Below are 22214 nucleotides of genomic sequence, written 5' to 3'. Positions count from 1 at the left end.
GATATTATTGACCGGGACTGAGACACTTAGTGCATTTTCACTCACTCTGTAGTGGAGATATCAAAGATAGGCACGGCTGTGGCACTGATTCAGTCTTTGAGCACTACGGTCACCCCGGTGTGTCGGCCAGAACACCACTTAAGGCCAAATTGCCCAGAGCACGAAAGAAGGAGAGAGCTTGAGGTTCCGTTTGAGGCACTTTATTGTCACCGCTTAATTTCTGGGGCTGTAACACAGCGGGTGTACATAAGTGTATGTCTGGGTGTGTGTGTGTGTGGTTTCTTGTCATTTACGCACACCTAACATGCCCCAGGAATCAGTGCACCCCCTCCGGACCAACACTGCTCAGCCGCCATTAAACTGCCCACCTTACTAACCGGATGATGTCACTAGAAGGTGGGCTGGCCCAAACTGACAGAAGATGGAACATTACATGAACTTATATAAACTTATAAACACCAGTAAAACTATTATATGAACTTTGGGGCCTTTTATACAGCCGCCCCCAAATGTATGTAAGACATTTGCTCATCAATAAGGCAACAAAGTTCTAGGGTTGTGGTGAGTTCGATGCAGAGCTGTCCTCATCTTCTCCAGAGGGCAGCGCAGGGAGGACAACCAGTCTGGCAACTGGCCGAGTGTAGACTCTCTCCTCCACCTTCACGTCAGCTGACCTGATGCGTCCATCAGGGCTAGGATGAGTTTTAATCACCCTCCCCACCGGCCAGAGAGCCCTGGGAAGCTGTGGATCAGCGATCATCACCACAGAGTCCTCAGCCAAATCAGCTGCCGTTGTTTGCCACTTCTGGCGAGTCTGCAGACTGGGAATGTACTGACGAATGAAACGTGACCAGAAATGGTCAGCCAAAACCTGGGAGTGCTTCCAGCGACGGCGACTGAGGAGCTCACTCTCTGGGTATACTACCTGAGGTAGCGATCCATCCGGCCGCCCCATCAGAAGAACATTAGGAGTCACCGGATCTGCATCTCTGGCATCGGAAGACACATACCCCAGGGGCTTACTATTGAGTATCCCTTCCACTTCGGTGAGTACAGTGCGAAGCACTTCTTCTGGAACTGACTGAGCACCAACGGTGGCATAGAGGGCATACTTAACCGACCGGATCTCCCTTTCCCATGCTCCCCCAAAGTGTGGGGCACCTGGAGGATTAAAGCGGAAGCTGATCCTCTGGGGTGCTAGAAGCTGTTGTAGTTCCGGGGCCATCTTCAGAAAGGTCTCACGCAGCTCCCTCTCACCTCCCCTGAAGTTGGTCCCCTGGTCTGAAAACAACTCGGCAGGTGTTCCTCTACGGGCGACAAATCGCCGAAGAGCCATCAGGAATGCATCTGCATCAATGGTGTTAAGAACATCCAAGTGGACTGCCCTGGTGGTGAGGCACTTGAATATGATTCCCCATCTCTTCTCAATACGCCGACCAACCTTGACCTCAAACGGCCCGAAACAGTCCATTCCCGTAGAGTAGAAAGCCGGTTTATATAGACGTAGCCGGGCTGCTGGCAGGTCTGCCATCCTTGGCACTGTAGGTCTAGCTCTCCACCTTTGACAATCAGCACAGAGGTGTTGGTAGCGCCGGACAGCTTCACGCCCTCGCAGAATCCAGTAGGAGCGCCGAAGTTCTGCGAACACCCGCTCCGGGCCAGGATGATGGAGGCGGCGATCAAAGTCTTGGATCAGGAGTTTGGTCACTGGGTGGCTTGGGTCTAAGATAATCGGATGGAGTGTCTCCAGAGCCAAATCTTCAGATCGACGAAGTCGTCCTCCAACACAAATGAGCTGTCTGGTCTCATCCACTTCGGGTGACAGAGAGAGAAGACGACTGCTCCTGGGAACTGGCTTACCGACTTTCAACAGGTTGTACTCCTCCAGGAAACTATCCATCTGGGCCCTCTGTAGGATCAGCCTCTCCGCCTTGCGATAGTCCTCAACAGTGGGATGACCATCTGGTTGGGCCGCCCCATGTAGCTCCCGCGCTGTAACCTCTAACATCTCACTCCAGGTTTTGTAGCGGCTCAAATCTGAAGTTGGCTGACCTGACGGAGTAGTTGCTGTGGTCCCACAGAACACAGCTTTGCGCAGCTCCGAGGCATCTCCTGCTTGGTCAACCTTGAGATCCTCTGGCCAGGAGTCTGGACTGCGCAGGAGAAAGGATGGTCCTTGGCTCCATCTATTTGGTACAGTGAGCTCCTTCAACTTCTTCCCACGTGTCACATCGTCGGCTGGATTCCTTCCAGAGTCGACGTATCTCCAGGAGTGCCTGTCTGTCAGCTCTTGTATCTCAGCTACACGAGTGCCCACGAAGACCTTAAATCGGCAGGATTCAGACCTCAGCCAGGTCAGCACTGTTGTAGAATCGGACCATAGGACCGTCTGGTCGATTCTAAGGGTGAGCTCCCTTTCCAGCACTTGTGAGAGCTGTGCCCCAGTGAGTGCAGCACAGAGCTCCAATCGGGGCATGGAGTGGAACCGCTTAGGGGCAACCCTGGAACGGGCCACCAAGAATGACAGATGCACTTCACCATTTCTGCCAGTGGTCCGGAGGTAAGCTACTGAGCCATAAGCTTCTTCAGAGGCATCACAAAATATGTGCACCTCTCTCTGACAGCTGAAGGGGTCCACTTCCTTAGGCACATATGGTCGGGGAAGAGTAATTTCAGGTAGAAATTGCAGCTCTTCCTCCCAGGCTGTCCACTGCTGCATAAGCTCCTGAGGTAGGTGTGGGTCATCCCAACCCCTTTGCTTGTCCCAAAGATGGCGGATGATTACCTTCGCTCTGGTTGTGTAGGGTAAGATGAACCCTAGGGGGTCGTACTGGCTGGCCAAGACCTTGTAGATATTGCGCATCGTGGGGACTGCATATGGAACTTGACGATGCTTGTAGCCTAGGACATCTGTGTGGAATAGCCAGCTCAATCCCAGGGTAGATTCTGGGGTATCTACCTTGTTCTGGGCCAGCCATAGCTCCACACTAGCGGAGCAGCTCTCTTGTGGTAAGTGACTGATGACATCACGTTCATTGCTGGCCCACTGACGTAGGTCGAAACCTGCTGAGGCTAGGATGGCCCGTAACCTGTCGACAAGTTTCCTTGCCTCTTCCACGGTGGGGAAACTCTGAAGGCAGTTGTCCACATAAAAACACCTTTCGACCGAGAGTCTCACGTCATCATCTGGCTGGCTGTTATCCATGACATGACGCTGCAGGGCAAATGTGGCACAGCAGGGGCTACACGTGGTTCCGAACGGGAGCACCCGCCACTCGTAGACTGCTGGAGGGCTCTCGTCGCTGATGTCTCGCCAGACGAATCTGAGCAGGGCACGATCTTCTGGTAAGAGATGAACCTGGTGGAACATGCCTTTAATGTCCCCACTCACTGCAACTGCATGCTCTCTGAAGCGCAATAGGACTCCCAGAAGCGACGCACCTAAGGTGGGCCCAGGCAGCAGGTAGTCGTTCAAGTTCTGTCCTCTGTACTGAAATGAGCAGTTGAAAACCAATCGGTTCTTGCCATTATGGCTCACCATGTGATGAGGGATGTACCACGCCTCCTGACCTTCTGTCACAGGTGTCCCAGAGCCACACTTAATGATGGAGCCAGCCTTGATAAGCTTCTCCATCTCCACTTTGTAGGCCTCAGCTCGTTCTGGGTCTTTGGCCAGCCTTCTCTCTACACCCCGTAGACTTGGCATGACGGCGTCTTTAGTTGCCTGCAGTAGAGGCATCCCCTTCCGGCGAAGCAGTGGGGTGGCATAGCGACGTATGCCTTCAACCTCTGTTCGGACAGTTCTGGTCTCCAGAATGCATATGGCCTCTTGGTCTTGCCTTGAACGAGTAACAAGCTTCTCGTTTCGGAATGGAACGATGTCGACCTGCCACAGTTTCTCCACATGTTTCATTAACTCACTGACCTGAGGTGCAACAGAAGTCAGCAAGCACTGCTGCGGTTGGGTAAGCTGGCCAACTATACTTGCTGGCCCTTGTAGCGCCCAACCTAGCCTGGTACGAATAGCAGCAGGCCCTCCTGGAGGTCCCAGCCTGACTGGTTCAACGGGGGTAACCAGATGGGGATGGTCACTGCCAATGAGTAGCAAAGGTTTCACATTTAACAAGGTGTGGATCGGAAGACCAATCAGGTGCTTGTACCTTTCCCTGAGTTGCTCCATGGGATAAGTGTGGCCTGCAAGTCCGATGCGTGCAGCAGTGAAGGCCCCAGCAATCTTGAACCTGGTCCTGGGCCTTGATGGAGAAGAAACAGAGAACGACACTGACTCACCTCTGAGAGTCTGCACGTCCTGCCTAATCGTGCGCAGTGGGACGTCCTCTGCGATCCCTTGCATGCCTAACTTCTCGGCAGCCTCCGGCAGAAGCATTGTCCTCTCTGACCCGTCATCCAGTACAGCATAAGTGCTGATTGTTCGCTTGCCATAATGAATGCAGACTTTGACAATCTTTAGAAGGACTTTGCAGCCTTCAGTGGGTCTGTCTAGATACAGGACGTCGGTTGCTGCCTTCGAGTCACCGCTCACCACCGCTGTTGTTAGTGACCCTTTAGGTGTTCTAACATTGACATCATGCAGTACCTGCAGGTGCTTCCCTTGGCAGAGGCTGCAAGTCTTCCTCAGATTGCACTGGGCTGCCTGGTGTGACCGTGCGCAGCGCCAGCACCTCTTGTTACTCTTTATCCACTCTGTTAGCTGGTCCTTTGTCAACTTGGATACCATTGTGCACTGACTGAGATAGTGCTCTTCCGTGTTACAGAATGGACAGTATGGCTTGTTCTTGCTGGCCACACCACCTGGCCTCAAAGCCTGTGGGTTCGTCATTACCTCCTTTGCACCATGAAGGACTGTGATGGATCTCTTACCCTGGCGCACCTCAGGCCTGGGCCACTGTTTCTCCTTTGTCCCTTTCACTGCTAGCTGCCCTTCAGAGTCTTGGCACCAGGACTCATACTTGAGCCACCCTGCGAGATCTGCCAAGGTATGCATCCTCACACCTTGTTGGAACATGCAGCGGCGGAACTCCGCTCTCTGCTCGGGGGGTAGTTTACTAAGCAGACGAGCAACATGTGAACCACAGTGTAGTTCCACTTCTCCTTCTGGGCCTAGTGTCCTTAACATCCCCACCAGTGACTGTATCTGGAGGGCAAATCTCTCAAATGCCGAGACGTCTCCACGTCTGATGTCAGGTGAGTCCATCATCGCAGCAATACGCCTCAGCACTATCTGATGTGGTTGGCCGAATTTGTCATTGAGGGCCTCCATCGTATCAGTGAAGGGTGTGGCAGAGTTGAGATAAGCATCGGCTATTAATCTGGCCTCCTCTAAGTGCAGGTGATCAACCAACACTTGATACTTGAACAGCTCAGTCGTGTCCTCAGGTAGAAGATTCCCCAATGCCATCTTAAGCCTAGCAAACTCACTAGGGTCTCGACTGGAGAAGTTGGGGATTGTTGGGCGGGGACCACGGTAAACTGTCTCTGAGGTGATAGGAGTCCTGCCCGGATTCGGTCTGTCCGGCAGTGGCTGTGGAGAGGACAGATTGAACTGCTGCTCAGGGGATGCTGGATTACAGCCATGCTCAGTCTTACTGTCCCCATAGGCGGCGCGCGGATGCTTGGACCCACCCAGTGGGAAACTGCCTGGGCGAGGTGGGAGATGAACCGGCTTGAACCAGGGAGGTGAATTATGGGAGGCTTTATCTGGAAACCTGAGAGCTGGTGGAGGATCTGATGACAGACTCTGTCCTGGGTGGTCCACGACCATATTAGCAGGTGGGATTGCCATTGCCTCTGTCTTAATGGCTGGAAACATACATGCATCTTGGCGATGGGGGTTCAACACTGGTGGGTCACTAGGCAGTGGCGCTTCCTCAATTGGATCTGGCCACGGTGGTGGGGCAGGCCAGTCATCATCCTCCTCAATCTCTGGTGCATCACCCGGTAGCGGTGACTGCATTGACTTACTGGTTTGGAGAGAAGATGGGCCCTGCATGCTCTGGACAGCTTCCACTAACTGTCTCATTTCTGCCCGCAGTGCCTTGAGTTCGACCAGATCTGATGACATACGTTGCTGGCTCTGCTGGATGAGGTGGCGCTCCTGACGGATATCCTCTAACTCTGCACTTACTTCCTTATTTGGATGTGTATAGGGGAGCACGAAGGGTAGAGGAGTAGAGTGATCATAGGCTTGTTCCCCATGCCATCTCTCTGGATACAGCTGGGGGGCTAGCTGATTCTCCTGAATGTGCTGTTGGCTCTGAGCTCCATAGCGCGAGGCCGTCTCATGGAGAATAGCATCCCGCCTCCACTGAGGGCTGGCTAGGTTGCGGCTAAAGGGGGAAGCGAGGGAGGTCATCCTGGCCTTGTCCTCTTGGTGTCTGAGCTCTACATCCTCTCTATATGCATGGCTAATGTAGCCTGGGTACTCCACCTCATAATCTGCGTAGCGCACAGGTGGGCGAGCATGTCGTTTGGGGCGTGCGCCACGAGCCTCGTACTCTGGGCCTGGTTCCATCTCTGAGGCGAACCTAGCGCATCCGGCTCGAAGGACCAATTAATGTAGTGGAGATATCAAAGATAGGCACGGCTGTGGCACTGATTCAGTCTTTGAGCACTACGGTCACCCCGGTGTGTCGGCCAGAACACCACTTAAGGCCAAATTGCCCAGAGCACGAAAGAAGGAGAGAGCTTGAGGTTCCGTTTGAGGCACTTTATTGTCACCGCTTAATTTCTGGGGCTGTAACACAGCGGGTGTACATAAGTGTATGTCTGGGTGTGTGTGTGTGTGTGTGGTTTCTTGTCATTTACGCACACCTAACATGCCCCAGGAATCAGTGCACCCCCTCCGGACCAACACTGCTCAGCCGCCATTAAACTGCCCACCTTACTAACCGGATGATGTCACTAGAAGGTGGGCTGGCCCAAACTGACAGAAGATGGAACATTACATGAACTTATATAAACTTATAAACACCAGTAAAACTATTATATGAACTTTGGGGCCTTTTATACACACTCAGTTAAACAATTACGCTCAGGAGTAAATAAGACCTGTGAACACTGTATGCAAACGTACACGGGAATCAGTTGAAGATCACAGCTTTGTTGTGTTTGTTGCGATTTACTGCTTTGCATTCTTTTTTTGTTGTACTTCACAGCAGCTACTCATTCATATTCTTGAAAGACATGTGCATGAGGATGATTGCGACACATATATAAACTCAAATGTCCTTGCGCCAATGGCGTGTCCAGCGGGGTGGCCTGGGGGGGCACAGGCCACCCCCCCAACCAGACTGGCCACCCCAGGTGCCACCCCAAAGGCAGAACAATACAATTCAATCAAATATCAAATGTCCGATTATGTTTTCACGGTGAAGCTCAGATATCCGAGTGTAAGTGAATGCAGCATCGGCTTCTGCGCTACGTGCATCACGTTGGCAAAGGTAGGAGAGCCAAGCACGAAAGATGGCACCGCAGGAAACAATTTTTCGGTGAAAGAAAATGAGGACAGAATAAATGTCCCGGTAAGTAATATTAAGTTTGTTGAGTTTAGTAAACTTCGGTGAAATTAGAATACCAAGGAAAAAATAACACTTAAAGAATTATTGCAGCCGTCGAATATTTCAGACAGTATGCTACTGAGGGCAGCTAACATAAGAGTTATGAGTTATAAGATATAATCTAAGTCGTAACATTGCTGTATGGAGCTGCAGATTTGGTTGCAGGTTAACATAGCTGGACTGGCCATCGGGCATACCGGGCATATGCCCGGTGACTTATTTTTTATTTTTATTTTGTAAGGGCATGAACAATGAGAGGTGGTGGATTGGCCAGATGCAGGTCGATGTGTAAAAATAACTCAGTTGTTTGGTGGTGGCTATGGCGGGGCTTCCACAGAGGCCAGCAGGTGGATGAGGGAAGGGGAGGCAGGAGGAGAGACCCGAGGCAGCCGCCGGTCCGAGTGTCAGGTGAACTGAACTTCAGGTAAGAAGTTATGAGCTGCAGTCTATCTGGGTCAGATATAAACTAAGTTTAGGTGGAGTTTATTTTTGTTGTGCTGACTTTTTACCGTCAGTTGCAATAACTCATACTGCCCGAGCTAGCATGACGGAGTTTCTGTACAGCTGTTCAGTTGCTATGATGTTACTGATAGTGAACTTTATTTTATTCATAAGGTTAGTTAGTAGAGTTGCCAACGGCTCCTTAAAAATGGAATGGTCCCTCATTCAGAGAAAATATTATGCGTTTGGTATTGAGCTGAGAAGAGACGCAGTTTGTCCCGAACTTTAGCTAGAATGGAAAAAGACAAAGCTGGATTTATTCTGTGTGTTTACGCTGCACAGCTGCCTCTTCTCTCATCTCCCCCTCCCTCTTCTGTTGCTACTTCAATCATGAAACTGATCAATGATCAGCTTTTCTCTCTTGTTTATTTATCGCCCACTTTGTGCCAGAAAGAGGAAACCAGCAGATGTCGCGCTAAACAACAGCAGCACGTTTAAGCTTGATCAGCTGTTGTTAGAATTTATTTAATATTAATTTCCAGTATCAGCTGATGTTTGCTGGAGCCACAGCTGTAAAGCTGCTGGTCATGATGTCGGTTTGGATATGTGGTGAGAGGGAAACATGAAGATGAAACCAGGAGATGCCCTTACTGGATCATCAGAGCTGAACAGGTGATGGAGAAACAGGTTTAGGTGACATGAATGAGTTGAAGGGAAGTTATGAACTGTTTCTGAGAGACAAATAACACCAGGATCCTTTTTTACGTAGCTGACAGCTGGTAACTGTGCAGGGGCGGGTCTAGCAAAGTTATGCCAGGGGGCCAGGTAGGGAATTAACAGGGAGAGGTGGGGCACAAAGAAATACTTTTCTTTCTTATTCTCATTTAAAATATCTCGCTTTTATTAAATAATTATCTAAATCTTACAACCAAAGTTTTTATCTGATGTAAAATGTATAGAAATCATACATATACCAACAAGACAGTGTACATCACTGTCACAACAGCATTTGTTTTCATTCAAAGGCTTTATGGTTTTAATACCTGGGGGGCCGGTCTCTAGTCAAAATGCCCGATTTTCTGTCCCGGTCCAGCCCTGCAGGTTATACTGGCAGTGTCACCATGCCAGCTGACTGTATTTCATCGTCAGCCAGTGTTGTTCTTTATCAATATTACCAAAGTTTACCATAAGGCAGCATAGCAAGTATTTACTTGCTTTCAGGTTTTATTCAAATGTTAGTCTTTTCAGTTGTTTCCCCACTTTTTTCCTGTTTCAAAATCAAACACCAGTTTGTGAGAAGATTATCTTCTTTTTTTAAATAGGCAGATAAAATTTTACATTGGCATTGGCTAATTTGTCAATTGTTTGTTACAAATGTTCGTATTTTAATATTCAAAAATGTTTTTGCCCAAAACATATGTGCACTACATGTCAGTAAAAATACTATGCAAATATTGCTGTCCTTGAATGCTGAGTAAACACTGACAAAGCACTGATTGTATCTCTTGTACTTTATCAACGCAGTATCTAAAAACTTTGCACCGTAGTGGTTAAAATCTCATTCTAATAAGAGTTAAAAGCTCATTCGGTTATTAGGTTTATAGGATTATTGAATTATGGTTAATGGTTGGTAGAATTTTTTTTTTAAACATTATCTGCCAATTACATCTGCCACCCTTCTCCAAATCTGTGCCCCTACCTGGCCCCCCCAACAAAAATTTTCTAGACACGCCACTGCCTTGCGCACAAAACATTTCTGTAATCTCACTATCCATTTTTATGAGGTGCACATGGAGACCTGATGTCTTTCTCCGACACACAAAATGAAATTAAAAAAAAAAAGTGTGTGTCTGCTGTGAGATGTGTCCTTAGTATAAGTGTGTATGAGCAGTCCCAGCGCAATTCCTCAGTTTAGTGGAGCATTACAGCTGATCAATAGCTCTGGTGCAGTGGGAGATGTCTGGGCTTTGGCTGCATATTCATACCATTACAGCTGAAGTGAGGAAAGAGGCACTACAGGGAACGTGTGTGTGTGTGTGTGTCAGCAGACCACTCTCATGGATAATGACATTCTCTATCACCTAGTGGACCACACAGTTACTTGCTAAACTGCACCCAGTCAAGGTTGAGCACCGATAGAAGCAGTCTAAAACGTCTCTCTCTCTGAGTCTCTGTGGACTCGCTGGCTTTTCTGTGCCATCACTGAGACTCACTGTCCTTGTCTACTTGCTCTTTTGGCAAGATGCCTGACATGTTCTATTCTCCCTTTACTCCTTCTTTTCCTTTAAAATGTTACTTTTTTTTGTTGGTTTCCTGTCAGTGCTTTCTCTCTTCATCCATCTGCGCGGTGCTTCCCCGTACCACATTGTTATTCTCCTCCGAGTTTCTCTGTTGGTTTGTACATCAGTCAGATTCTTCTGTCCGCGGCGAAGATTTTATTGTCGAAAAAGCATTGTCAGTAATTACAAAAAGCAGGACAAGCAACACATACTTTATTTGCACACGGCCCAACTGCCAATATCATTAAACAATTCTCAGCTCCAACTGTCAAACTGTTACTGCAGAACCAGAAAATGTGCAACGCAGCCAAAGTTCTGCACGACTTATCACCAACTTTACTATTAATACTATTTATACTGGATTTTTTTCCTTAACTATTGGTTCCTCTCAACAGCTAGGTGTTTTGCAGAACTATTGTTGGCAGAAACTTCATAAAGTTAATATTGTTACGGCCCATCATTTACAATGACAGACAAGATATGTGATGAATTACCATATCGGTTGTTAGATCCCACTAAATGAAAGCATTCCAAAAGCGGCATATGGTACAATCATACCAAAAAATGTTAAGGTTAAGAAAATATTATGTCCCTGCTATGACTTAGATGAGAAAACAGCAGTCTTCACTGGAAGATCATGCGATGTACAAGTCCACAGGTAATGCACAAGGTCATCGACATCCCGAGGTGTCTGAGGGAGAACACTTACTGCAAACGACCCCGAACGTGATGGGTTTCATGGCAACGGCAACAAAAATTGTTGCTCACCTGACTTCTTCCCCAAAATGAAAGTATAGTTAAAGGCATGCTGCTTTGACACAGCAAAGACGACGTGCAGAGGGAAGTGGTCAGAATGAGACTTCAAGGAAATGACCTGAAAACAGCAGGAGTGCTGAGAGCTGTGCAGAGCTTCAGACAGAGACAACCTTGAAGTGGACAGCAGGCAAACTGAATCCAAGTAAGGTTTTGACTTTTTATGGATAGACTCACTGAGCCTTTTAGCTATGTTGCCGTTTCTTATATATTTTAGTTAGTAGCACAATGAGCTTCACTTTGGAATACAAACACGCTGATGTAAATTACTATTGTTAATCAAATACACAGAATCAATACATTTTTAATAAAAAACCACTGCAGGGATCAATATGAGATCACCGCACCAAGTTCAACAGTCTAAATTACTGTCCCATGACTGCACGTTACAGTCTAGTCAAGTGACTCCAACACCCACATCACATTGCACAATAATTCAAGATGGGGTGTGAAAACTAACAGCGAGAGTCAGGCGTTCAAACTGCTGCTATTATATGAGCAATTGTGACAAAAGATCGCAATACTGTCCGTTTCAGTTTACGTCAGAAAGCAACACATCAAACCACCCGCTAGCTTACTAATGGCAGCACTTCGTGTAGGTGTGTCTGTGTGTTAATCGGGACATTTATGCCTCATGAAAGAAAGATGTGTTGTCAAGCTTGGGACACGGCCTTCTGAAGAAACAGTACACAAAGTCATTGTGTTCACATTCACACACACCAGGCTCTTCACACTTCTCATACTCACGGTACACACACCATGCCTCACATGCCAATATGTGTGACAACGTTTGGACATAAACACGAAATATTTTAACATCTCTGACAAGTCAAGATCCTCGCAATCGATGGCACTGTCAGTATAGAACAAAAGGAGGCACAGTTTGAAAATGAATGAGAAAGGTGTCTTTGTACTTCTATTGTCTGCCCTCTAAAAACATGACCACTGCGGATCGTTCTTCTTGTCTAAACACTCGTTAACATTGATTTCTCCTTTCTGTCCTTGCTCACCTGCACTTATTCCCTTTCCCTCGTTCACTCTTACAGTATCTGCTGTATCTCTGTGTGTGTCTCAATACAGATGTCAATTTCAGAGTCTTTTTAACTGAATTCCTGCTCCTTTTTGAACATGGACGTTATTTGGAGTTGTGGTTGCTCGTTTTCCTTTTGTTTGCTTTGTTCATTTGTCTCTTTTAATTCTATTTTTTTTTTTTATACTTTTTCAACATGTTCAAAATAAAGATTCAATCAATCAATCAATCAATATATCTTCAACAGAACTATACAGCTTTATAATATTTGTAGCTGCTAGCAATATCTGCCTGAACCTCCAATGTAATTTGGAATTTGGATTGGCTCTAATGCAAGTGGCACTGCCATTTAACACATGAAAAAAATGCCAATTTCACTTAGTTTGCATACAAATCATCAGTTTTGATTGCAATGCAATTATTTGCTGTATTTTGTATGTGCTATTCAATACACTGACACCGGTTTCTAGCAAAAATTCAAACCAAGTTGTGTTTAAAAGAAAACAAACAAAAAAATCACACACAGTTTTTGTTTTTTTCCTGTTGTGTTCCTGCTCGCTGTTAGTCCAGAGCATTCTATCAAAGAGCTAAAACACATGAAAACATTGCTAATTCTTTCTTTTCTTTATTCAGTATTCTGGATTTGTTGCTTTAGTTCATTTCCGACACAACTCCTTTCTCGTTGCTTGTATTTGCTGCATTCTTATTCGTGTATCCACACATCCCACTATCTGATTTTCCATTCCCTACCTTCACAGCTGCTGTGTCCCTCCTCGTAGCCGGCGCTGCAGCTGCACTTCCCAATAGGCACCAGCCATTCACCTTCGGCACTACAATGCATCCTGGGAGGGCTGTCTGTGTCAACTTCAGAGTTGTTAACACAGGTGCCGCGCACCTCTACAAGCGTGGCAAACGCTGCCTCGGCCACTGTATCGGGGAACACTGCCAGGTTCTGGACGGTTGCGAGACAGCGTTTGTAGTAAACCCGCACAGCCACCAGTGCCACGCAGGCACCGACATCCTGGAATGCCAGGTGGAACCCTTTACGATTGAGGTGGCCGATCTCGCGCACCTCTGTGTTCAGCTTCATCTTCCTCTCACCAAGATCACCCTGCGTGAAGCTCTCATCAGCAGCAATGGTATCTATCTTGGTATACCGGTCCTCTCGCGTCACACCTCCAAGGTCCCTGTCTGACTCGACATACAGGAGGTTGAAGGTCTCCTTGCAGGTGCCTGCTACACCAGGGATGCTGTTGCAGTCACGCAGAGTGAACTGGAGCTCCACAAAAATGCGCTGTCCACCTCGACGTGCCACCCAGCCCGTCTGCAGCCAGTTGTTCTGCTGCGTGGGCTCCATCACATTGCACACCTGGTATGTCCGAATGGGCTTATACTTCTCATCTACGCCGCTTATTTCCTCCCACTGTAGGGATAAAGATTTGGGCAGAGGGGAAAAAAGACACAAAATCCTTAAATGTGAGGTATAGAAAAAAGAAAATCAAGAAAAGGAATATGGGAATGGAAAGAGACATACTGCATTTTACAAACCATGAATAAGCAGCAAGGAGCTTAGTAATAACATGAAGGACTGACAAGAAGAAAAAAAAAAACAGCAAGAAACAGATGATAAAAATGTTAAATGACAGCAGAAAGAATAGATATGCAAACAGGAGTGAGTAAGTTCAGGTTAACAGTGTAATGACATAATCTGATGAGTGAGTGTTTGAAATAAAAATCATTGGTTCTCAGATTGTCTAATAGTGTCACATAATGAACAGGCTCAGTCATTGTGAGTCTTAAGTGGTGTTTCTGCAACTGTGGGTCAGACCTTAGTCACTTTCTTTCGATCTCAGACTGCTTGGCACTTAAACTAATGGCATTTGTGTTCAATGTTTGTATAAACCAGGGGTCGGCAACCCTAGGCACGCGTGCCACAGTTGGCATGCGAAGGGTTAACTGATGGCACGACCATAGCTGGACTGGCCGGTCCGAGTGTCAGGTGAACTGAACTTCAGGTAAGAAGTTATGACCTGCAGTCTATCTGGGTCAGATATGAACCAAGTTTAGGTGGAGTTTATTTTTGTTGTGCTGACTTTTTACAGTCAGTTACAATAACTCGTACTGCGTGCTAGCTAGCATGACGGAGTTTCTATACAGCTGGGTGGTTGCTACTTCAATCATGAAACTGATCAATGATCAGCTGATCGCCTTTTTTCTCTTTTGTTTATCGCCCACTTTGCGCCAGAAAGAGGAAACCGTCGAATGTCGCGCTAAACAACAGCAGCACGTTTAAGTTTGATCAGCTGTTGTTAGAATGTATTTAATATTACTTTCTAGTAGCTGATGTTTGCTGGAGCCACAGCTGTAAAGCTGCTGGTCATGATGTCGGTTTGGTTATCTTGTGAGAGGGAAACCAGGAAGATGAAACCAGGAGATGTCTTTACTGAATCATCAGAGCTGAACAGGTGATGGAGAAACAGGTTTGCCTTTTAGGTGACATGAATGAGTTGAAGGGAAGTTATGAACTGTTCCTGAGAAACAAATAACACCAGGATCTGTTTCTAAGTAGCTGACAGCTGGTAACTGTGCAGGGGTGGGTCTAGCAAAGTTTTGCCAGGGGGCCAGGTAGGACATTAACAGGGAAAGGGGGGCACAAAGAAATACTTTCTTATTCTCATTTAAAATGTCTAGCTTTTAATAAATAATTCTCTGAAGCTTATGATAGATGTATGATGTATGATAAAAATCATACATATAACATCGAAGCAGCTGGAATCCATAGCTGTGTGTGTTCATGGAGCTTGCATTTTCACCTGCTGGACATCACTACCTGACAAGTTTAACTGTCTTCAAAACATTGCAGAGGCCTTATTGACAGTATTTGGCTCTACATATCTGTGTGAGTAGATTTTCTCTCACATGAGTCTCCTCAGGTAGCCGTCTGAATGCTGGACACTCGGAGACCTGTATCTCTGAGTGGGAGACCAGAGATCACATTAACATGTTTGTCTCTGTATTAACAGACATGCCATATTGGCCCAGTTTATTTTTCTTATCATTGTTGTGAGGAGACCATAAATAGCTTTTGTATTTTCTGTTGTACAGTTCATTTGCTGTCATGGATAAAAAGTGTCCTTTTTTTTGGTTTCAAAATAGCTGATAACTATTCGCTGATTGCTGCCAACATCTGCGAACAAATATAATTCTATAAAGTGGTTCTATATAGTGTGTAACCGTTAATATAGAGCGTTATTAAATTTATCGCTAATGCAATCATATGGCACACTGACCTCTGAGGAAATTCTAAATGGCACTTGTCATCAGAAAGGTTGCCTACCCCTGGTATAAACGCTTCATCCCACAGTCTTGTGATTTATTCACAAGAAACGAATTTAGAAAAAAAGACACAGCAGGCTTAATTAAAGGGCTTTGTTAGTTGGCCTTCAGCCTACAGATAGTTTTTATTTATTTATTTATTTTTTGCAGCTTTGGTGTAGCCTAAAATATTGATACTATATCGGTACTGACAGAGATTCTCTGTTCTAAAGAACTCTCTGCACCTTGCTGAATAGATTAAGAGTGTTTTTTGTCTAAATATTGCTAACAAAAGATTATTATTAGTAGTTGTTGCTTTAGAAGAAGTGGTAGTAGTAAAAAGAAATCTGATGTATGTGCACACCCTATTTCAGCCATTGGGACGGAGTCACAAGTATTCTCTTCAAGGTGAGGAACCACTGAATAATATAGCATTTTATTTATCTTTTAAATGTATTTTATTTTTGAGGAATTAAAAGTTTAAACTCCTCTGAGCACTCTAAGAATGCTTTTTATAGTTTCCTAATATTTGCCGTAGGGCAGAGTTTGTTTTTCTGATTTACTTTCAGTCTGGAAGAGCGAGAAAAATGTAATCAAATATATAATTTATCCATCAGATGAATGATTATGACTCCATGTCACTATTTGAATTACCGAGGCGCTCTTGACAGAATTGAAAGTGAACTGAGCAGCAACTATGAACTGCTCTCCCTCTCTCATAAATACACAAACGTGCACAAAGCAAAAGAGTAGAAATGGATTATCTCCAATGGTAATGTGATCAGCCCCTCTCCTGTCAAGGTGACTATATCAAAGTGGGTGTAGTGTGTTCTCTATCACTTCTACTGGGACATGTAGGTGAATCACACAGTCACATTAATCTTATGCATAGTGGAGCACGTAGTGCAGCAGTCATCTCAAACACAAGTGCTTCAGCAACCTCTATCCTAAACAATGCACATTTAAAAGCAGTGATGTTATTCATATAATAGACTTATCAAGTGTGTGTGTGCATGGAAAGGCCAACTTGCAGGTGACACGTGGGTGACAAACTGCTCTGGCAAAAGTGCTCCTGCATTTATCTTGCAGTCATAACTTAGTGCAAAGGGTTTTACGGACGAAATCGATCGTCACAAAAGGCCATTTATCTGTGGCAGCACATCTGTGTAGCTGCTTTGGACACTGCTATATTATAGTAGCCTGGATTAGTTCCAATGATTAATGATAATGATGAGCTCAGCACTGGGGACAAATTGAAGAAAAGGTGTGGAAAAGTAAAGTAACAAGCTGTGTGGAGGCTGGCAAGTAAACACATGCGTCTACAAATGAAAAAAATGACATGCAGGTAATGAAAAATGCAACTATACTTACTCCATTAGGGGGATAGGACGTCCAGCCGAGCTCTGCTTGAGTCTCTTTAGAATTCAGCAGCACCACTGCAGGAAATTACAAAAAAGGGGGGAAGACAGACATGAGTTAGACGACATGTGGCATTAGAGTGTATTTGCCTTTATTTTTTAAATACATTTCCCAACAGTGTACCTCACCTGCATGATAACAAAACTCAATTAACACTAACTCAAGCAAATAATAGTATTAAATTAGTCATTTACAGTACATTTGCACAATGGTTCAGTTTTATTTGGCCTCTGAAAGTGCTTGGAGTAAATATGAATAACACAAAGTGCAAAATGACACGTCAGGTTTGGAATAATGAAAGAAAGGCATTAACACTGAGAAAGGTTTGACAAAATCTGTTGAGAGTGAACCTGTCCTTTGATAAATGCATTAACACCATCTGTTGAGGATTTAAGCTGGACAAAGCGCTTTCCTTTAGCCCCTGGCTTCACACACAACACACAGAAAACCACAAACAAAACAAAACAGAACCATAGAACTTTTACAAAGAGTCGGGAGAAAAAGAGCACCCTTATTTAGCTTTCAAGAGTGGAAAACAGGAAATGCAGTTTCTTTTCAGCACAGAGAGACAAAATGTAAGCTTTGAAGCTGGTTTCAGCACCACGGACAGCTACATAAGAAGCAGACTGCAGTGAGTGAAAGCCGGCGTAAATCTCCCTGTTTAAAATCAGCCAAATAACGGATACAGCAAAGTTTCTTTAAAGAAATATCTAGGAGTTAAGCTACATTGTGTTGCCTAAGGTACACCACTGAAGGACAATAACTACAACACCATTCAAAAGTCTTGAACCACTCGCATAAGTGGAAACGCAGTATATGAGGCAAAAACAGACCTCATTAGAGTTGCGCAGAGTGCAATTCTAATGATGTTTGAATGTTAATATTTGGTATGAGATCACCTTTTAACTTTTTAGCACAGCCTGAACTCTCTTATGCAAACTTTCTTGGAATTTCTTCAAGTAGTCTTCGGCAATAGATCCTGAGGTTTCTTGAAGGACATTTAAACCTCTTCTATTTTGTGTTTGCTAGCTTTTGTTCAATTCTTAGTAAAAAGTATCCCACACTCCTTCAATAATGCTGAGATCTGGGCTGTAGGGAGGCCAATCCACAGATAGTGCTCCACTGTGTGTGTTTTTTATTCAGGTAAGAATGGCTTCTCGATAGCCACCAGTTGATCCATGTAACGTTTGTACAGCAAACAGTATATGGATCAACTGAAGGGCCAGAGGCACCCCTCAGGTCCTGCGCCGGGTCCTTGCTGGATTTTATTTTCCAGTTTCCTTTCAGATAATGTCAGATGTTATTCATCTGCCATAGTTAATTTTTTTGTCCTGTTACTTCTTCATTTGTCATGTACTTGAATCCGAAATATTATTTAGATCTCTTTATGTTGATATAATATATAATTAAATCATTCAATAGCAACAAAGGTAGATACTGGTACAACGAATTTCAAGATTAAGTATTAGATCAAAATATTCATCAAGAAAGCAAAACCAAAGTAACTCTCATTTTATTAAAAGATCTTAATACCCGTTCTACCAAATTTGAAAAAGGAACCAGAGTTCATTAGCGAGGACGTATCTGAGCAGTCGCACTGAGAACAGTTGTCGTTTTACATTCTGTTCTATGTGGCAGGCGTGCACGAGAGCCATCATCAGCACATTTATCTTAATCTATAATCTAATATCAACATCTGTAGTGACATATGGTGAGCTGCATTAACGCCTGATTTTTAAGGGATTTTGCTGATATTAAAATTAACCATGCTTTAAGCTTGTCTGCTTAAACAGACCCCCACCCCCACTCGACTGGCACACACACACACACACACACACACACACACACACACACACTGAGAACCAGGCTCTCTTACAGTGTTCTCAACACGTACATCTTTGAGGGAATCTGAGGTGTGACATCCAGACAAAGCCATTTTTTTCCTCCAGACTTCAAGGAACACACTGTGCAAAGATTGCTTTTTATTATCCTTGAAAGTGCTACTTTCATTCTTGTTACTTGGCTTTAACTTTTATGTTCTGCTTCAACTTTCAACCACTTCAGGAGATTGTAAGGGCTATCAAAAATAACCTGAGCGACACAGACTGCAGTTAGAGACAGACTCCTTGAGAAGTAACAATTTCACCTTATACCGAGCAATTCTTGGTGTAAAGATCTTTGATCACATACGCAGCTGCTACATGACAAATATCTGGCTTCGTGGAAATTAATAACAAGGCACAAGGACATCCTGATGAGCAAAAAACAAAAACCAGAAGCCTACACAGTCTGACTCAGCTGTATAAGAAGTGGTGACTAAAACCTGTGGCTGACTCACGCTCTGACAAGAAGAATATGCACTCTGGCTCAAATGTGTGCAGATGTATCACTATTTACTGTAAATACATTTTCTTTATTAGGGCCCGAGCACTGAGAGTGCGAAGGCCCTATTGTATCTGCTCCGTTTCTTCTTATTATTATTCAGGCAAAACAAGGGCCTTTTTCAGGGCCTAAACATGCTCAAAAACCCTTGAAATTTTGTACACATGCCAGGTCTGGCGAAAAATTTTGTATTTTAATGGTTTTACATATGAGCACTGGGAAATGGCTCTAGAGGGCCACCTATGCCTTGTTAAATGCAGCCCTACAACCACATCGTTTGAGCTACATGTATGAAATCTGGCACACATGTGTACCATGCCAAGACGAACAAAAAAGTCTGGGGGAGCATTGACGCAAACCCAACAGGAAGTCCGCCATTTAGAAGTGAACGTGACATTTTGACTCTAATTTTGCCATTTCCATGCCTCGAACTTTTTCGAACTCCTCCTTGGGATTTAGTCATATAAGCTTCATATTTGGTCAGTGTCAACTACACAACTGGGCCATGTTAAATTGTGGAGCTTTTGAGTTTTCGTTATACGGTGAGGCCGTGGCGCCACGGCGAATTTCGATGACTCGCCATGAAAATCTTATTGCCTCTCATTCTGTCATACATTATCCGATCTGGACCAAAGAGCACACATATGATAAGGCTCCGCCCCTGAACATATTTCAACTGCCATTTTTGACATCAGGGACAGCGCCACCTAGTGCCAACAGGAAATGTCATGTTTTACACTTTGGGGTACAGTATTGTGATGGGTGACATCTGCAGCCTCAAATTTCTCCAGGAAAGCCTTAAGAAGTTGGTCTTGGGTTACAGTGAAAACTGTGACTTTTCGCGAAAGGGTGTGACCCCAGCAGCATGGCGAACTTTGATGTCTCACCATGAAGAAACAAATTAGTGTAAATCAATGAAATCCAGTCTGATCAGTACCAGACTTTACAGGCATGATGTCAGACCCGCCCTGAACAGATTGATGTGCCCATTGTCAGGAATACGTAGAGCGCCACCTAGTGGCAACAGGAAATGTCATGTCTTTCACTTTGTTGTATTGATTTTCAGAGGTTCATCGTGGCCACCTCGAAAGCGGTGAATATCACCATCAGTCCTTCATGATGCTTCAGTGTGAAAATTGTGACTTTAAACTGAACGGCGCACCCTGGTGGCAACGCGGTTCACCATGAACAATGAAGTGCCTTTTGAGGGGCTTGGAAAGTTTAAAAAGGCGCACACCTCCAATTTGATGAGGGCTATCTTGTTATGTGATCATTTTCCTTGAATAGCGCAAAATGGCTCCACAGCGCCCCCTACAAAATTTCAAATCATCAGCCCCTGCTCTGTGTTTTATGTACGAGTCTGAAACCTGGTAAGTTTATGGAAGATATTGAGATGTACAAAAAAAGTCTCTTGGAGCAATATCCCAAATCCTACAGAAAGTCAGCCATTTTAAAATTAATGTGTAATTTTGGCGACATTTTCCCCACTCATCAGGCACCGTACTTTGACGAACTCCTCCAAGGGGTTTCATCAGATTGACCCGATCTCCAGTGCGTGTAATCTAAAGACCTTTGTGATGTTAAATTGCGAAGCTTTTTACGTTCAGGGAAACGGGGTGGTCATGGCGTTTCAATCACTCGCCAAAAAGCAGTAATCTGCTGTCACTCAAAAAGACAATGTCCAATCTCTCCCAACGGTCGCAGGCATGATTAGACTCGAGCTTGGAAAGGTTTGTTATGCTATTTGTCAGTAATGGTTAGAGCGCCACCTAGTGGGAGGACTATAATCATGATTGAATGAGATGAAATGTTAGCTGGTGGTTAAATGCATGAATTCCATCAATATGACATCTGATCGGACGTGCTGGTTTTAGGTGTTGGGCGTGGCTCGACGTGCCGGGCTGCGAGGGCCCTCATAACGCTGCTTTCAGCTTTAATATTATTATTGTTATTACTATTTTTTCAAGACCATAACTGTATAGAGATTTAATAGACTTCTATGCAATGCTATTGCAGTTTGTATAGCCAAAATCTTCAGAGGACAATGCAGTTTTCATTCTTCTTATTTTGGGATTTGCTTGAAAAGGAGACACTAGAGCACTGGATAGGGATCAGGGAAGCCTTGCTGGAAAATTAAAGATCCTTTACAAAACACTTAATTTCATTGTTTTTGGGTTAACACCAAAGGGTGCCCAAAGCATGCTTCTGTGGTTCGCTGATAACACAGAAGCATTTGGAAAAGATTAGAGAGGGAGAGGGCAAAGGTGCTGGAAAGACACAGAGGAAGGCTGAGGCAGAAGCCAAAAGAGAGATGATGAGAGAAAATAATCAGCAGAGGAGGGCAAAGAGAAGAAAGAAAGAGCCAACAAGTGAGAAAGAACGAAAAAATAACAGTTGGAGAAAGGGCTGGAAAAGGAAAAGGAAGAAGTGAGAAATGAGCACATGAAGTGTACATAAATGAATACGCTGGATAATGCACAAGGGATCGCTATGTCTTCCTGAGCAGTCAGACAGTCAGTCAAAGAGAGACTTGCAGGACAAAGTTGGCCCTGTAATCACACATTGAATACATAAGTCTGGTAATCACAGTGTAGTTAGACAGACTAATGGGCCTTTAAGGGCAGTAGGAAGAGAGAGCGAGAGAAAAGATATCCAGAGAGGATGACAAAAAGTCCGGCAAAGAAAAGCTAATCTGGTGAAGGAAGGGTCATCAAAAGAGGGAAAGGGGAAGGGAGGGAAAGGCAGAGAAAGAACATATGACACAGAAATAAAAGCTCTCGTACGCTGTGACACATGGCCTCAACTTAATAGCCACGACACATTAGTTTTACTAAATAATTTCAAAAGGCTGTTTTGTGAGTAATTACCTTTCAGTGTTTCTTTTTTGTATGATTTTGGTCTCAGGCCTATTTAGGACCCACAAAATGAGGCTGACTTTCATCACCAGCAGATAAAACA

At 44.9% G+C, this 22214-nt stretch overlaps 1 protein-coding gene across 1 annotated transcript in view; it reads right to left on the bottom strand.

Annotated features, from left to right (window-relative positions):
- epha10 (EPH receptor A10) overlaps positions 1-22214 on the bottom strand; it is a 176130-nt gene that overhangs the window by 112070 nt on the left and 41846 nt on the right. The window contains exons 2-3 of the mRNA XM_085262852.1: positions 16827-16891; positions 12891-13563 (exon numbers count right to left, since the gene is read on the bottom strand). Of these exons, the coding sequence (XP_085118978.1) occupies positions 12891-13563; positions 16827-16891 (738 nt within the window). The remainder of the gene's footprint in view (positions 1-12890; positions 13564-16826; positions 16892-22214) is intronic.

This window comes from Mchenga conophoros, linkage group LG22 (genome assembly GCF_057382185.1).
Source record: "Mchenga conophoros isolate Kocher_MC1m ecotype Shallow Benthic linkage group LG22, M_conophoros_male_GT1.1, whole genome shotgun sequence".
Classification (NCBI taxonomy): Eukaryota; Metazoa; Chordata; class Actinopteri; order Cichliformes; family Cichlidae; genus Mchenga; species Mchenga conophoros.
Note: the sequence above shows the minus strand (reverse complement) of the source record. Positions and strands in the feature narration are given on the sequence as shown.